General features: G+C 38.9%; 1 protein-coding gene across 9 annotated transcripts in view; it reads right to left on the bottom strand.

Moving 5' to 3' along the window:
• The window catches only part of ralgapa1 (Ral GTPase activating protein catalytic subunit alpha 1), a 155,117-nt gene that overhangs the window by 58,908 nt on the left and 78,942 nt on the right, over positions 1–17,267 (bottom strand). For all 9 annotated transcript variants that reach the window (XR_004413089.1, XM_033027146.1, XM_033027140.1 and 6 more), the window contains 9 exons: positions 13,386–13,538; positions 12,182–12,375; positions 9,379–9,477; positions 7,861–8,016; positions 7,226–7,354; positions 5,347–5,472; positions 5,011–5,069; positions 1,207–1,315; positions 1,003–1,113 (listed from right to left, as the gene is read on the bottom strand). Coding sequence is in view for 8 of the 9 variants with exons in the window: in XM_033027146.1 (XP_032883037.1) it covers positions 1,003–1,113; positions 1,207–1,315; positions 5,011–5,069; positions 5,347–5,472; positions 7,226–7,354; positions 7,861–8,016; positions 9,379–9,477; positions 12,182–12,375; positions 13,386–13,538 (1,136 nt within the window). In the remaining variant the exon portion in view is untranslated. The remainder of the gene's footprint in view (positions 1–1,002; positions 1,114–1,206; positions 1,316–5,010; positions 5,070–5,346; positions 5,473–7,225; positions 7,355–7,860; positions 8,017–9,378; positions 9,478–12,181; positions 12,376–13,385; positions 13,539–17,267) is intronic.

Genomic DNA, 17,267 nt, shown 5'->3' with positions numbered 1-17,267 from the left:
CGTATCCGACCTTTCTGTCCTGGACCTCCTCCATGGCCAGAGTGAGTCCCACCGCAAATTGTAGGAGCAGCACCTCATATTTTGCTTGGGTAGTTTACACCCCAGCGGTATGAACATTGACTTCTCCAATTTCAGGTAGTCCTTGCTTTCTCCCTCATTCCCCTCCCCTTCCCAGCCCACTGTCTCCGCCTCTTCCTTTCTTCTTGCAGCCCCCCCCCACCAGTCTGAAGAAGGGACTCGACCCAAAACGTAACCTATTCCTTCGCCCCATAGATGCTGCCTCACCCGCTGATTTCTCCAGCATTTTTGTCTACCTTCGATTTTTCCAGCATCTACAGTTCTTTCTTAAAACAACTGAAAGTCCTAAACTCCTATACAAGGATGTATGGCCAACCAATATAGATGCACTTTTTAAGATTTAAGTGGCTTATTTATTATTTTACTAATAAGTGTACATATGTCAATGGTTGTCGTGTTTGTATTTTTTTAACCGGAGGAGATGTAATGGAATTTCGTTGCACAGTATTGTGCAATGACAATAAATGTATTCATTCATTCATTCATTCTATTGTCAATATCTAAGGGCTATGCATTTTTTCAACACCTGCTTCCTTCCACAACCCATTCTGTTTATGCAATCAGAGCGAGCCATATCTTTGAAGTCTACAAATGCGAAATTGTCCTAACAAACATATAAACTCACTCTCCTCCTATAAAACCCTTATTATGTTTTATTATCTGAAGAAACTTTTGACTACCCTCTAAAATCTTTTATTTCAGTATCAATTTTTGTCTGTTTCTGTATCCTTGAAATATCATCTTTAAACATGTTCCTGATAAAAGCATCATAAACATAAAAATTATTATCCGTCAGCAAATAAAACTCTCCATGTAATGCAAATGTATAAACGGCTTGAAATAAACAATTGCCTGCAGTCTTGAGTTGAGAACTGTTATACAAAATAACTTTTCCCCCAATCAATAGATTAAATACATTTTTACCTCAAGAATTTTTTTTGGAGAATCTGATGAGTAATTCTGAAGCTTGTCCACATAATTGATTAATAGATGCAAAATATCACAAGCCACTTGTGCAACAGCTTTGTTTGGGAACTGCAAATACATGATAACAAATTTATGATCCTTAACATCGTTCACTTTTTTTCCAAAGTTGTTCTGTAGTACAATCATGGAAAAATGCCTTACCTTTAACGTTACACAAATTACATTTAAAGCATCTTTGATCTGAGGATGTTGAGTACCATGTACCAACTCTTCACAAAGCCAAATACCAAGGCTGCAAAGTGCAACACATCTGCAAAAAAAGATTGTAATGTTCATTATAATTATGTATTTAACCTAACATGAAATGTACAGTGCCCTTAATAATGTTTGGGACAAAGACCGATCATTTATTTATTTGCCTCTGTACTCCACAATTTGAGATTTGTAATAGAAAAAAATACACGTGGTTAAAGTGCACATTGTCAGATTTTAATAAAGGCTATTTTTATACATTTTGGTTTCACTATGTAGAAATTACAGCTGTGTTTATACATAGTACCCTCATTTCAGGGCACCATAATGTTTGGGACACACGGCTTCATAGCTGTTTGTAATTGCTCAAGTGTGTTTAAATGCCTCTTTAATGCAGGTATAGAATAGAATAGAATAGTTTCTTTATTGTCATTGTAACATGAACCATGTACAACGAAATTGTAAAATGTCAGCCAGTCAGTGCACCATTCAAACATTTCTAAAAGCTAACGATACATACAAGGTAAAATATTTAAAAAAAGATAAACAACTAAAATAAATATCATAAAAATAGCACGCATAAACACCCAGCCCTACATCCTTCTGTCGATTTCACAGTCTCTTAGTATGTATCGCCCCTGCGTTCCTTGGCGGCTACATTTAGTGCCTTTATAGCAGTGGGGTAAAAACTGTTTTTAAGTCTGTTTGTCCTTGTCCTTGTAGATCTGTACCGTCTGCCTGACGGTAACAGTTCAAACAGGGAGTGTCCGGGGTGGGAAATGTCCTTTATAATACTCTGGGATTTTTTGATGCAGCGGGAACTGTGTAAGTCCTCCAAGGTAAGGAGAGGGCAGCCGACAATCCTCTGGGCGTTGTCAATGGCCCTCTGGAGCGCTTTCCTCTGAGCCGCTGTGCAGCTGGTGTACCATACGCATACACAGTATGTTAGGATGCTCTCAATGGAGCACCGATAAAAGGACAGCAGCAGTCTCTGAGTGATGTTATTCTTCCTGAGCACCCTCAGGAAGTGCAGTCTCTGCTGGACCTTTTTCAGCAGCGCAGAGGTGTTCACGCTCCACGTCAGGTCCTCCTCAATATGGATTCCCAGGAAGCGGAAATCCGCCACCCTCTCCACACAGTCCCCTCTGATAATTAATGGTACCATGTCCGTTTTATTCTTTCTGAAGTCTATTATTATTTCCTTTGTCTTTAAGGTGTTGAGGAGCAGGTTATTTTCTCCACACCACACTGTCAGCTGCTCCACCTCATCCCGGTAGGCGTACTCGTCCCCCCCGGAGATGAGTCCCACCACCGTAGTGTCATCCGCAAATTTGACAATGGTGTTGCTGTGGTGGGCGGGGGTGCAGTCATGTGTGTAGATGGTGTAGAGCAGGGGGCTCAGCACGCAGCCCTGTGGAGAGCCGGTACTGAAGCTGAGGGCCGTGGATGTGTGATGGCCCACTCTGACTCTCTGGCTGCGACCCGACAGGAAGCTATTTATCCACATGCAGGTGGAGTGTGGAAGTCCCAAGTCCCCCAGTTTGTCCACCAGTTTGTGGGGAAGGATGGTATTAAAGGCAGAGCTGTAGTCCACAAAGAGCATCCGCACGTAGCTCCCCCGCTGCTCCAGGTGGGACATCTCTCAGCACCTAGTCTTTCCTCCAGTCTTTTTTATCACCTTTGGAAACTTTTATTGCTGTTTATCAACATGAGGACCAAAGTTGTGTCAATGAAAGTCAAATAAGCCATTATGAGACTGAGAAACAAGAATGAAACCGTTAGAGACATCAGCCAAACAGGCTTACCAAAAGCAACTGTTTGGAACATCATTAAGAAGAAAAAGAGCACTGGTGAGCAAACCACTGGTTAGCCACAAAAACAGGTTACAGATTGCCAAGAAGTACTTATAAGTGCAACCACAGTTCTGGAAAAAGGTCTTATGGACAGAGGAGACGATGGGGTAATCTACACGTACTGTGTGATAACATAATTTCAATTCAAACACTCTACTAACCACTACTGTCTGTGAGATTAGGCCAGATTATGTTCTACCCTAACATCACTTGCTACTGTAAATGAGCGAGAGAATTCCCGGGATGGCGGGACTGTCATATGCTGAGAGAATGGAGCAGCTGGGCTTATACACTCTGGAGTTTAGAAGGATGAGAGGATATCTCATTGAAACATATAAGATTATTAAGGGTTTGGACACGCTAGAGGCAGGAAACATGTTCCCGATGTTGGGGGAGTCCAGAACCAGAGGCCACAGTTTAAGAATAAGGAGTAAGCCATTTAGAACGGAGACGAGGAAGCACTTTTTCTCACAGAGAGTGGCGAGTCTGTGGAATTCTCTGCCTCGGCGGTGGAGGCAGGTTCTCTGGATGCTTTCAAGAGAGAGCTAGATAGGGCTCTTAAAAATAGTGGAGTCAGGGGATAATGGGAGAAGGCAGGAATGGGGTACTGATTGGGGATGATCAGCCATGATCACATTGAATGGCAATGCTGGCTCGAAGGGCCGAATGGCCTACTCCTGCACCTATTGTTTATTGTCTATTGTTAAAACCAATTTTCAAAATCTTTAAACATTTATAGCTTAAGAATGAGATGCCTCATATAAAATTTGTTTTCCATTGCTACAAAGATTAACAAGTGTAAAGATTTATTAGATCTTTAAAAGGATACTCCCATTTAAAGTATAAGGACTTACTTTTTGTGGCAATTTTAGAACCTAACAACTTTTTACTATTTCAGATTTCAAATGGTAAGACAGGCATTGAGGTGTTGTTTCGACGAAGGGATGGCACAAGCCATATAGCAATTTTGGATTATTATATTTAACTGCAGCTTTTCCTAGCCTGACATGGTGCTACTAAATAAACAGTGAGTTCAAGAAGATGATCCATTACTTTGCCATAAATTTTGGCCCACCATACTTTAATATTGAAGTTTCTCATCTGGTAACTTGATCATATTTGGAAATTTATTCTTTGTGCTGCAACTCATTTACAGCAAAACAATATGAGTTTATTGCCATATGAAATAAAGTATGGTGAGTCTATCTTCGGTTTAAACAAGCATCTGCAGTACCTTCCTACACAATGTATGGTGAGGTACAGGAACAATGAAAAGCATGCTGTTACACGCATGGAGACTCAAAGAACACAGAACATAATTATACATAAACATCAATTATAATATAATACAATGGGAGAACCCTTGCAATACTGCACAGGGGCTTCACTCGCAAGCTTTGAAGAGCAGATATGGATGGGTAGTAAGTACTCACTTTGTAAGCAACCCAGTTATCTCCTAAATTAATTTAAAATAATGATTTATGAGCGAACTGGACATACTGTTGGTAGACTTTTCATTTTACTTAAGAGTTTTCACTTCTGCTCCGACCAGAGTGGCTTACATGATAAAGTAAAGATAGTATCACATAAAAAGACTTCTGGTCATACATAATCAAGTTATTGTACATGCTTACTGTACATTTGACAAATGGACCTAGAGCCCAAATTAACTAAAATACATGGTCCATTGTATATTTTGGTGTAGCTGTACTGATTAGGAGGAATTTTATTCAATGACCATCTCTGATGTAAATTGACTTGGATAGTACTACATGTTAATCATGGAAAGTCTGAAATTAAGTATTCTGCGTCTCATCTCTTGCAGTAATCACCACAAGAAAAACGGAATTATATTGATTGGAAGACGTATTATCAATTGTCATAATTTGGAAATACTTACCGAGCTGGCCCAGAAGGTTCTTCCCTTGCAGACTTTAAAATACTCTTAATTACAAGTTCCTTTGAAAACAAATAGAGAACGTATCATGAGGTTTCCACAGTATTATGAAATCTGAAGGTAATTGTATTTATCGGATAATAAATGTTCAACACAAAAGTGTTGGAATACTCATTTAGTTTTCAGATACTAAATACAATTCTTTACATAAAATAGGAACAAATCGATATTGCCCTTTAAAAAAAAGTTAGGAACTTAAAAGGGTATGTATCGTTGAAACAAGCAGATAACCTATTTGAGAAGCTAAAAAAGAAAAAAGTCTTGTACCAGACATCTTACCTTAACATCATTACATTTTGTGGATAAAATATCAGTGTGACAAGGTTGCAAAGTAGGGAGGTCATCATATAAATTTTGGAAACAGACCAAGGAACCCAGAAGAATTTGAGCTTCAACTCTTGGTGCCTGAAATTAAACAAGGGTAAATGTCAAAGTTACAATCAAATGATTGTTATTTCACCATAGTTTTAAAGGACAAATGGACAAACCAAGTGATCAATTTGAATTAAAGTGTAATAAAGGTCTAGTTTTCAATTGAACATCCCATGTTAATTTATTAAATGAATGGATTATCAGAAATATTTGAATTATTTACTGCAGACTTAGGTTGGTGTATTAACCCATTCATTATCAGCAGAGAGGGTTTTTACTTTTTATACATTTAGTACTGAAATGCAGAAATTAAATAATAGTTAAAAAGCAGTAAGATTTGTTCCCCACTCCTTCTACCTCCATCTCAAATTATCTTAAATGACAGTATTTGGCATATCACCTCAAGTTGACATTTGTTCATGATCAACTGATAAAGAATAGATTATCTGATTACTTGATCAATCCTGGAGTGGTTCATAGTCAAACTTGAAACTTTGTCAAAACTCATTTATACAATCATACACACAGATGCAGAAATATCCTATGGCCATTGCTCCGTGCTTATTAATAAGAACAAACTAGTTATTCCTTGCAAAGGCTAAGAACAATAATAGCAGGTGTAGCGGCAGATTTTTATATCGTTCAAGAGATTACTCCCTCTAGCCACTTAAGAGACTACATGAGTTTAGGAGGATGTCATAATACGCATGTGAGCTCTCCGTGAGTCCTTCAGAGCTTCTCAACAGCTTCATAACACAGTCTTTTGATTAATAGTTTCTTTATTGTTGAAGTAAAATAATAAGATATTCATCCGACCTTCTTATCTGACTCGTACACTTTAATCTTCGTCAAACTCCAGCATATCGCTTTTAAACGTTAGAAAACTCCTCGTGTCTCGGCAAAACTCTACATGGTCGAAGGGTGTTCCTTCTGCCATGCAGCTCCGAGCTAAACTAAAACTAAGCTTCTGCGCAAGAAACCCAGCACTAAACACATCCTTGACTACATAATAAATCCCACCCACATGATAACGGGCAGTCTAAAATTTAAAGACAAATGCCATAATTAATGACACACAAAATAAGCCAAATGGCCACAACAGCAGTTGTTGTATAATCAACAGTACTTTGCTGAGATAAGCCTACTTAATACAGATCAGAGAACAACATCAGATATATTCTGTGGCTCTACGGCTCAATACATTAGATCGTGAACTTCCACTGAGCTTTCAGACATTAATCGTAACTAAATAGTCAAAAACTCATTTGTTTTTTGTTTGTATTTGTTGAATGCAAGAAACTGCAAGGAAGCCCAATTTAGTGATATTTAGACAAGTACAATGACCAGTCCTTGAACAAATGTCTCAGAAGGAAAAACATATGAGTCAATGAAATAATTGGCCAACTTAATCCAGAATTAAATTTCCTTTGAGTATTAAAACATTGGGAACACATTTGAATGCTTCCAATTTCAAAAAGGAATTTGATTATTAGTATGCTTCAAAAATGTTTGACTGAAATCTAATTAAAAGTCACAATGTATAACATGAGAAAAACATCCACATAAAACATTCCTACAAAATCTTTATCAAATAATATTTAAAATGTTAAAGATTTGCTTTAGAAATACAATAATAGTTAGTATTTTTTTGAAAATGGCAATGTTTCACATAGCAATTTCTATTTACATTCCAATATAAAATGAAACAAACAAGCCAGGATTACAAAATCCCATCCCCGGCCTTCATTTACATCCACTAAAAATGGTAATATGCTTGTTGACCTACATTAAGCGAAGAAGAGAAGGTCACTTTGCTGGCAGCAACTATAAAGTCCCAAATTAGCATGGTAGCACCGGGCAAACCAATAGAAAAAAACCTTGGCGAACAATGCTTGATGATGGTATTCACAATATCCTAAAGAGATTTTTTCAAGAAAATGTTAAGACAATTAAATTAGACATAACAAAATTTCCAAAACTGTAGAAATCAAATACCTGATCTACATATTACACATTTGAGCACCAACTACTTAAAATACAAAATGTCAAGCATTAAGGATTTTTCATGTTTTCATAGTTCCGGCTGGATATTCACATTGAGGTATTTTGCAGGAAAATGGCCTTCTGTGTCATTATGGAATCACGTTGGAGGTGCAACAGCAACGGGTGGAAGAGAAGCTCTCCAGTAAATAATACCCAAGCAGTTGACCAAACCTCAAGCCAGACTAAACTGGAACTGTCAAAGGTTGAATATTTTAAACATGATGAAGAACTCCAAAACACAACAACTTAAATGATGTCAGAATGTATCAATGTTAAAATTTGTTGGTTATACTAAAACCTTAATAGCTTAAAGTTAGCATCATTTTCCAAATACATATATTTCAGTACCAAAGGCATTTAAAACAGAAAAGTGCTCACCTGATCAGGATTTAAGAGTCCACTGTGCATAATATTATAGAAGTGAACCAAGAAATCAGAATTGGGTGAAACATCTTGACGGCGTTTCATAATTTTGCAGATGAGCTTATATGCATGGAGCTTTCCTTGTTTGTATTTTTCTGGTAATGTTGTTGCCTAAATAACAAGCAACTTCAACATTAAATATGGGATTGAAGAAAACATCATATTCTAGTCCATTATATGTACCAATTGAAACCAGCTTAAATGTTCAGGTGGAAAAATTGAGTTTGGATGGGGGAGGGGGTGTCAAATATTCCTGTCACCTTTAAATACATAATTATTCCCTGTGGATAATTTAATCAAGGCTGGTTTCAATATATAGTAATTAAAGTATTAGTCAAAAATTATAAAATTTTATTAAGTTATACACAAAAATATTTTCTCACCATTGGCTATACAGTTATGTTAGCAGCTTGCTATTCATTTTAACACAATTTTGTAGAACTTCCATGAAAAATGTGGACTTGGGAATTTGCCACTGCACCCGCATACACACCTTTCCATATACTAATTGAAAAGGCAGCAAAGTATTGTGAAGTAAATAAATAAACAATTTTAAAAAGGTACTTTCCATGTCTTGACATTACAATTTACAGAGTTCATTGGGCTTTCCCAGAGAAAAACCTAAACAAAATTTCTCCCAACATTCTATGCCATTAAATTTACCATTAATGTAGGTCTTGGTAACAAACCCAATTCTAATAGTAAAATTGACTTAATCAATGCACACACCTCGGGAAAAAAAAGTTTTTTTGTCAGCACTTTTTTTCCTTGCTCAACTGTTAACAAATGCAAGAATTAATTTCTCAATCGAGGATACAAAATACAGACAATTGCACCTCTAATGGATTTTCCTGCCCCTTTAATTCCTTAATGGGAATAGAAATTTGTAGTATCATCAACCACACAAAACCAGTTTTGAACTCTGATCGATAAAAAAAACGACTTCACAGCCAGTGGATCAAACGTTGTGCTTTCAAAATGGAACACAAAATATAAATACACTCCGGGGCAGATAGTATTTGTGGAAAGAGAATCATTTTTGAGGAAATTTTAGCAAAGGCACTGAGAAATAGTCAATAACATCGAGAGAATGTTTTATATTGATCTGGGGTCGCAGGTGTTACCTCAATTTAAAATTTATCTGAAAAAGTGACCATTAACAAAAAAACATGAAGGTTCTGCCAACCACCACCCAAATGTCTTGAGTTGGAGAGAGTAACAATAATTACAGGCTGGACACTAAAGAACCTCTTTGTCAGTACTATTCTAACAAGAACAATCTTTTGGGTCTGCCCGAGATGCGGTTAGTTTAACATCTCACAACTGCAGACCAAACGTTGTGGAATGGGAATCATCGGTGGTAAAGTCAACCCTTAAAAACTCAGTTTCTGAAGTTACTGATGACTAAAAGTATTTTTTGATGGAAACTGGAATAATACACAATTAACCCATTTTTAAAGAGTTTTATTTTACCTTGAAAAGCCATGGAGTTAGAATTCTGAGAGGTGGTATCAAAACTGAAGGCGGCGGGGAGGTCTGATTGTCTATTGTAATTCCAAGATTATCTCTCACCTTTAAATATACAACATTGTTTATTAATAAAATTAAAGTGTGGCATGAAAGACAATAATTCAATGGGAACATTTCACATTATACGACAAGTTCCAGATGAATATTTCAGGCAAAACAGGATTTATTACCTGAATGCACACCGGCTAAATTCGACACCTTTTATAAACCAAACTGAAATTTAAGATCGGTTTGTTAGCATGTTGTGGTACAACACTGTAATTTACATTGTATAAAATTAGCATCACTGTATACTGCACATGGCCACTTGAAATAAAAGAATTGCTAGGGGAGAAAAGACCACCATTCAGTGCTTACCATCGTGATAGTTTACGATACGATACGATAAATTTTATTTATCCTAGGAGGGAAATTGATCTGAAAACAGTCATAAAACACAAAATACATGAAATTAAAGTGACGAGTGGAAAGTATTGGGGATGTGCAAAGATTGGGGTGGGGGAGGGGAGTCAGTTTACCCCATGAGCCATGGGGGAGGAGTTGTTCAGTCTGAGAGCCACAGGGAAGCAGGATCTCCTGTGGCGTTCTGTACTGCATCTTGGTGGAACCAGTCTGTTGCTAAAGGTACTCCTCTGGTTGCCCAGTGTGTCATGGAGAGGGTGAGCTGTATTGTCCAAGATGCTCCACAGTTTGAGGAGCATCCACCCCTACAAGACCACCTTCCATGAATCCAACGCCACCCACAGGACGAAGCCAGCCTTCTTGATGTGTTTGTTAATCCTATTGGCATCGCTGGCCTTTGCCCTGCTGCACCCTCCTGTCTTCGCCCTGCTGCCCTATGATTAAATTATTTAATCATAATCATGAAGTTAACAATTCAAAGCATTCAGCCAAAGAATTGATCTAAAACAAACTCAGACGTTACATGAATTGTAAAGGTTTAGTGGGATTTGGGCCAAACACAGGCAAATGGGACTAACTCAGGTAGGCAACTTGGTTGGTATGGACAAGGTGGAACAGAAGGCCTGATTCCATGCCATGTAATTTTATGATAACATAATCAGAATGCATAACATAAAACTGTTCAGTCATCTTTTACGGTCAATCAAAAGATGTTAAATGTTCACTCGGTTATCAGCAAATTCAGTGCATATACTCTTGTCAAATCCAGCAGCAGATACATCCTGATCAAAAGAACAGCCAGTAAAAGTTTCAAAATGTCAGAACATCTCTGACTTCTTAAAAATGAAAAAAAACTATAGCCTAGCTTCAGTCAAATTATTATGTTCAGAACACAATTATGGAGATACAACTGCTGAACAATCCGCTACGAACATAAGCAGACATCTCAGCATCCAGCTTCTCAAAAATTAAACAACACAAACAGAGCTGCCAAGTATTGTCAGAGCATTTCAGTATTCTAGTACCTGAAAATCAGTATTTGCTGAGGAAATCAGTATTTTTACGCAGTGCCATTTATTTTTAAATATGCGGTCATACCCATGTAAGAGTACAAGAATGCATAACTTTGCTACCAATTGACATGTGTTCTACGCACCTTACTTGACAGTGCATTCATTGCCATCTCTTTGTATACTGCTGTTTGAAAGGCTGCTTCCTGCTTTTAGCATCAGATGATGATGTAGAAGCCATTTTGGAAGCCTCCCTCTCCCTCTCTTGCTCCCTCTCTCTCCCTCCCTCCTCCTTTCCCTCCCACCCTCCCTCTCTCCTTCCTTTTTTCTCCTTCCCTCTCTTATTCCCTCCCTCTCTTATTCCCTCCCTCCCTATCTCCCTTATCCTCCCCCTCTCTCCACCCCTCCCTCTCTCCCCCTTGAGCCCACCCACCGTTTTGTAAAATCAAGGCCAATCCCAATGTAACTGCAATCCCACTTGTAACCTTTCACCAATAGGCTTATCCAGAATTCTACCACTGCCTGAAAAATAAGCAAAGGCTCAACTTCCACTGAGAAAGAGAATTCCAAAGACTCATTGTTATACAAGAATTTTCCCGAAGTCTGTGACCCATAGCGCTAAGTGTAAAGCCCATAGCACTCTAGCTGGTAGCGCTATATTTAGAACCCATAGCGCTGTAGCCGACAGCTCTTCGTTCAAATTCCCACGCGTTAAACTGACAGCGCTGTTTAAACCTGGAGAGGGACAGGCAGATCAAAGCTTACAAAAATAATCATCCAGATCTTGAAATTTAAAATACTAATAGATTTAATCTGCTATAATTTTTAGAGGTACAGTATTACTTTTTATATCCTTGCATTTTTTAAGCAGCAAGATCTTAAGTCAATTTCACCGGGTTATTACTTTTCCACTGGTGAGTGGTATATTAATGATCAAGAAGGAACTGCAGTTGCTGGAGAATCAAAGGTAGACAAAATTGCTGGAGAAACTCAGCGGGTGCGGCACCATCTATGAAGCGAAGGAAATAGGCAACGTTTCGGGCCAAAACCCTTTTTTAGACTATTAATGAAACAGGAAGTCGCACCGATTAAAAAATAAAAATCCATATTTAACAATGCAAAATTGTACATCAGTATTCTTATTGCATTTCCGTACAAAATAAGGAAAATCCGTACGACTTGGCAGCTCTGCACAAACACAAACTGCCTGTGAAATCACTTTAGTGTGCAGCAATGTATTTGCACAAGGTAGACATAACATCAAGGAAAATGTATGTGGAAAATTGATTCCACATTAGCACAAATAATTTACAAGCAAAACTGAGTAACCTTACCTTTGCCAAATTTTGCCAGAGTTCACACAAATAATCAAAGACTTGTGCATGAATTTCAGGATCCTTAATACAGTTTACATCACCCAAAATGCCAAGCATTCGTCTCCACATAACTGTGGCAACATCTTCATGCCATCCTTTGAGACTACCCCCTGCCATCACACTGCAATCTTCATTTGGAAACTCGCTATTTTCTGTTCAATATAAAACTTAATATTACAAGCAGACAATGAGCACTAAAATTATAGTTAAGAGTTTAAATTCAACTTCTGAACATATTTACAATAAAGTCCACAATTTAACATTAAAAATAATCACTCTACTGAAATAATGGTACATGAAGACTAGTGGCCATTCACTTTTTAGTCAATATTCAATTGTATTATTGCTTCACAATTCCATTATAGTCCAGAAATCTTTGCTGCTTGAAACCTCCAGCAATTAGGCCTGTTCCAAATCCCCAAATTTTGTGAAAACATTGTAAAATCCTGTAAACCTTGAAGAACAAAATGCTCTGAAAATTTTAAAGCTTGTTTACTCTAATGCTGACTGGAGGTTGCAGCAGTAATTACTCAGCATCACAGTTAGGGGCTGTGAGGAGGGAGTGGTTGTGGGAAAGGATCTGAAATCCCGTTAATTTCAACTACAATTGTGTGATAAAGATTACATAATATAGCTGAATTCAAGTTACATTAAAAAAAAAAAAATTCTCTATAACCTCTACAACTACCAAAGGCTTTCAAGAGTGTTTTTGGAGCAAGATCTCTCAATACCACTGCACTTTTTCAAGTCAAGAAATTCCTTCTCATCTCAGTCTTAAATCTATTGTATTGTATTGTATTGTATTGTATTGTATTGTATTGTATTGTATTCAAATTTATTGTCATTGTCTCAGTTAGAGACAACAAAATGAATTTCCCTTACAGGGAGTACCCAGCTGTTCTTGATCTCCAGCCAGGAAAATGTCTTTCAGCTGCCATTATTTAAGCCCAGACAGCATTGGCCTATAAACTCTCTGTATAAGACATTTCCTTCCTTCAAGAATCAATCTAGTAATTTTGTTGAACCCTTTCTAAGGCAAATGCATACTTCCTAAAGTGTGGAGGTCATAATTATACAGAGTAACTCAAATGTGGTGTCATATGTAACACGTTTAACAGATGAAACATATATATTGCTTAAAAGTTAATTAACTGTGTAATACCCAAGTCGTCAGGAGTCTGCAAAACTGAATGATGCAATTTTTCATCCAGTGGCAAATCTTTTTGATCTAAAGGATCAGCATTCAAAGTGGTCGGAGAAGGTGTCTGGGATCTTGAGCAGGCATTTGAATGGGTTGGAGAAGCACTCTCAGAGCCTGAAAGAATAATAGTTAATAAATGAGCAGACAACATCAGAAGAGAAAATCTGATTTTGAATTTAGGCAGATTGTAAGCAGTTCATTAGTACCCATAAAGCATGAATAATATTCACCTTTCAAAGTCTAAAACCATACAAGTGAAAATTAGGTTAAACTATGATTTATACATATAAACTGGAACAATGATGAAAACAATCAGGCCCTCGGTTTCAAATTATATTTTATCAATAGGAATTATCCTAACATAATACTTTCATCTCATTTTACTTCATTTTAAAGAAATGCGTTGTATAAATATGAACGCATTACAAAAATTGTTGTTTTCTGTTAGCAAAGCAAACTGAACTAATTGTGCATAAATATGCGGCAGTTAATTTTGAGTCATATTAATCAGTTTGTTTATTTGGTAAATATTCCCAAAATACAGGCACTCCCCGACTTACATAATTAGCGATTTACTTAAAAAATTCACAATAGGTGGTCCCATTTCCTGACTGACCTGTGTTATTGCAATGGAAGGAATGTTGAGGACTTCTTGTCCGCTTCATAGCTTTGATCGGGCTCGCTGTTCTTCCAGCAACGAGGGAGGCAGTGGAAAGCAACTCCCGGTCGAGTTGCCGACATCTTCTACAGGGTGCGACAGCGAGCCCTTCTTCACCTGCTGCCACACTGTCCAGTTAACACGGCTGTTGCTGTGGGTCGCCTTATAACCCCAAGACGATAGAGCATTCTCCAGGTCGCCGCCTCCGACTGGATGCACTCAGGCACTGTGGGGCTCTCTCCCCTCTCACCAGCTGCTGCTTCTTCTTGTTGGCCATTGCTTTGTCCACTCTGCTGCTCCCCTTCCTACTCCTTCTCCCTCAGTCGCCAATATCTTCAGGTTTATGTTGGTGACTATGGGGGAGGAGGAGGTGGTGGTGGGGGAAGGGACAAAACAATGGCCGACATGAAGGAGCTGCAGCTGTGAGAAATAAGGGAACCTCATGGTGACTGAATGCATCCTGTCAGTGCGGCAGCCTGGGGAAAGCGCTGTCGGCCAGGCCATACAAGGCAAGCCCCAACAACAGTCACGCCCACTGGACGGTGCAGCAGTTGGTGAAGAAGGGCTTGCTGCAGATGAGCGGCATCGGCACGTAGTTTTAAGGTAAAATGACACAAAGTGCTGGAGTAACTCAGCAAACTGAATTAGTCTGAAGGAAAGACCTGACGTGAAACGTCACCTCTCCATATTCTCCAGAGATGCTGCCTGACCTGCTGAGTTACTCCAACACGGAGTCATTTTGTGTATTAACCAGCGTCTGCAGTTCTTTGTTTCTACCTAGTTTTAAAGTGATTCTGACATGTAAAATCTGACTTATGTAAGGGTTTACAGAATGTAACCCTTACGCGTCGGGGATTGTCCGTATATTGCATTTGCCGTTTTATTACACAAATAGAAAAAGGAGATATTTTATAACAAAATAGTAAAAATGCCATGGTAACACATTAAAATTAAAATGCACCTATATGTAAGACAATGGATAAAACTGATTAAAATGTAATGTGAGCTTGGTCTAAAATTATTCCACAATCAAAAGTCAATGCCTCTTCATAAAAATAAAGGTGTATAGACATTTAACAGACTTTTCCCAAAACCAATTAGGTCAACAAGAAAGTGAAAATCCAATTTTATAAACTACATTCCCATAATAACACTCAGTTACTCAAGTTCAACATATCATTAATGGATATCAACAAAGGATCAACATATCATTAATGGAATCCAATATTCTTTCATTTTGTAACAAACAAAAATATATTTTCCTACTTGACACTAAATGTGCCCCCCCCACCACCGCAAAGTAATGAGTTTACCAACGTCTCTAACAAAACAAGCCTGTGCAGTGATAGTTATTATTGCTTACTTCGTGCATTGATATGAGAGGTCAACTGAGTTATACAATCTCTCTAAATTTCAGTGCCTGTTTGAATTTTATTAATAATTCACCATAGAAAGCATTTTATCAGGATGCATCACAGCTTGGTTTGGGAATAGCTCCATCCAAGACTGCAAAAAATTACAGTGAATTGTGGACGCAGCCCAGACCGTCACACAAACCAACCTCCCTTCTATTGACTCAATTTATACCTCACACTGCCTCGGCAAGGCCAGCAGCATAATCAAGGACGAGTTGCACCCTGGCCACTCCCTCTTCTGCACTCTCCCATTGGGCAAAAGGTATAGAAGTGTGAAAACGCACCTCCAGATTCAGCGACAGTTTCTTCCCAGCTGTTATCAGGCAACTGAACCATCCTACCACATCCAGAGAACAGTGCTGAACTACTACCTACCTCATTGGTGACCCTCTGACTATCCCTGATTGGACTTTGCTGGCTTAACCTTGCACTAAACGTTACTCCTGAGTCAGCACGATCAAGGGACCAATTGAGGTTACTCGCGCTGACACAGGAGTAAGCCCCACCACCCACTGTCATGTTATCCATCGCCCGCTGACCCGCTCCGCCTATGATCTTTGCTCTGGAGCTGGTCCCCTCACTGTACGGTTTACATTGAAAGACACGGACCGGGCAGTGAATGCCATGCAGTGTCACCCAGCGCAGCAAGTGAGGCCATGTCCTGTTCCCGGCGGCAGTCAGAATTTAAGGAACGGCAGCCGCTTGCAGCCACCCGAGCTACTGCCCTCCCCGGCCGCAATGCGATGGCTCTGTGCCCGGAACGCCGCGGCAGCAGTGAGTGAGTGAGTTGCTGGCATGATCCCCGACCTCCTCCTTCTCAACGCTCCTGCCCGTGCTGACCCAGGCCAGACTCCCCACATGGTGGGAAAGGAACTCCCCCCCCCCCCAGCACTGCTGTCCTTTTACAGCCGCTTCCCATCAGTTGCCAGCAATGAGGGATAGACTTGGGTATCCCTCAGTACAGCAACATCGTTCTTGATGTTGCTGTACTGAGGGATAGCCAAGTCTATCTTTCTTGGCTAACAACCTAACCTTCGGCCTCCAAGACGCAGGTAAATTTTCATGCCTTATTTTTGGGTAAAAAATAGCGTCTTCGTTGCCAGGAAATACAGTAGTGCACAGTGCCCTCCATAATGTTTGGGACAAAGGCCCATCATTTATTTATTTGCCCCTGTACTCCATAATTTGAAATTTGTAATAGAAAAAAAAATCACATGTGGTTAAAGTGCGCATTGTTAGATTTTATTAAAGGGTATTTTTATACATTTTGGTTTCACCATGTAGAAATTACAGCTGTGTTTATACATAGTCCCCCCAAACAGGGCACCATAATGTTTGGGCCACATGGCTTCACAGGTGTTTGTAATTGCTCAGGTGTGTTGAAATGCCTCCTTAATACAGGTATAAGAGAGCTCTCAGCACCTAGTCTTTCCTCCAGTCTTTCCATCACCTTTGGAAACTTGTATTGCTGTTTATCAACATGAGGACTAAAGTTGTGCCAATGAAAGTGAAATAAGTCATTATGAGACTGAGAAACAAGAATAAAACTGTTGGAGACATCAGCCAAACCTTAGGCTTACCAAAATCAACAGTTTGGAACATCATTAAGAAGAAAGAGAGCACGGGTGAGCTTACTAATCGCAAAGGGACCGGCAAGCCAAGGAAGACCTCCACAGCTGATGACAAGGAAGACCTCCACAGCTGATGACAGAAGATTCCTCTCTATAATAAAGAAAAAAAACCCAAACACCTGTCCGACAGATCAGAAAC

The sequence above is a fragment of the Amblyraja radiata genome, chromosome 9, assembly GCF_010909765.2.
Source record: "Amblyraja radiata isolate CabotCenter1 chromosome 9, sAmbRad1.1.pri, whole genome shotgun sequence".
In the NCBI taxonomy this organism is placed as follows: Eukaryota; Metazoa; Chordata; class Chondrichthyes; order Rajiformes; family Rajidae; genus Amblyraja; species Amblyraja radiata.
This window is presented reverse-complemented; position numbering and strand designations above follow the sequence as displayed.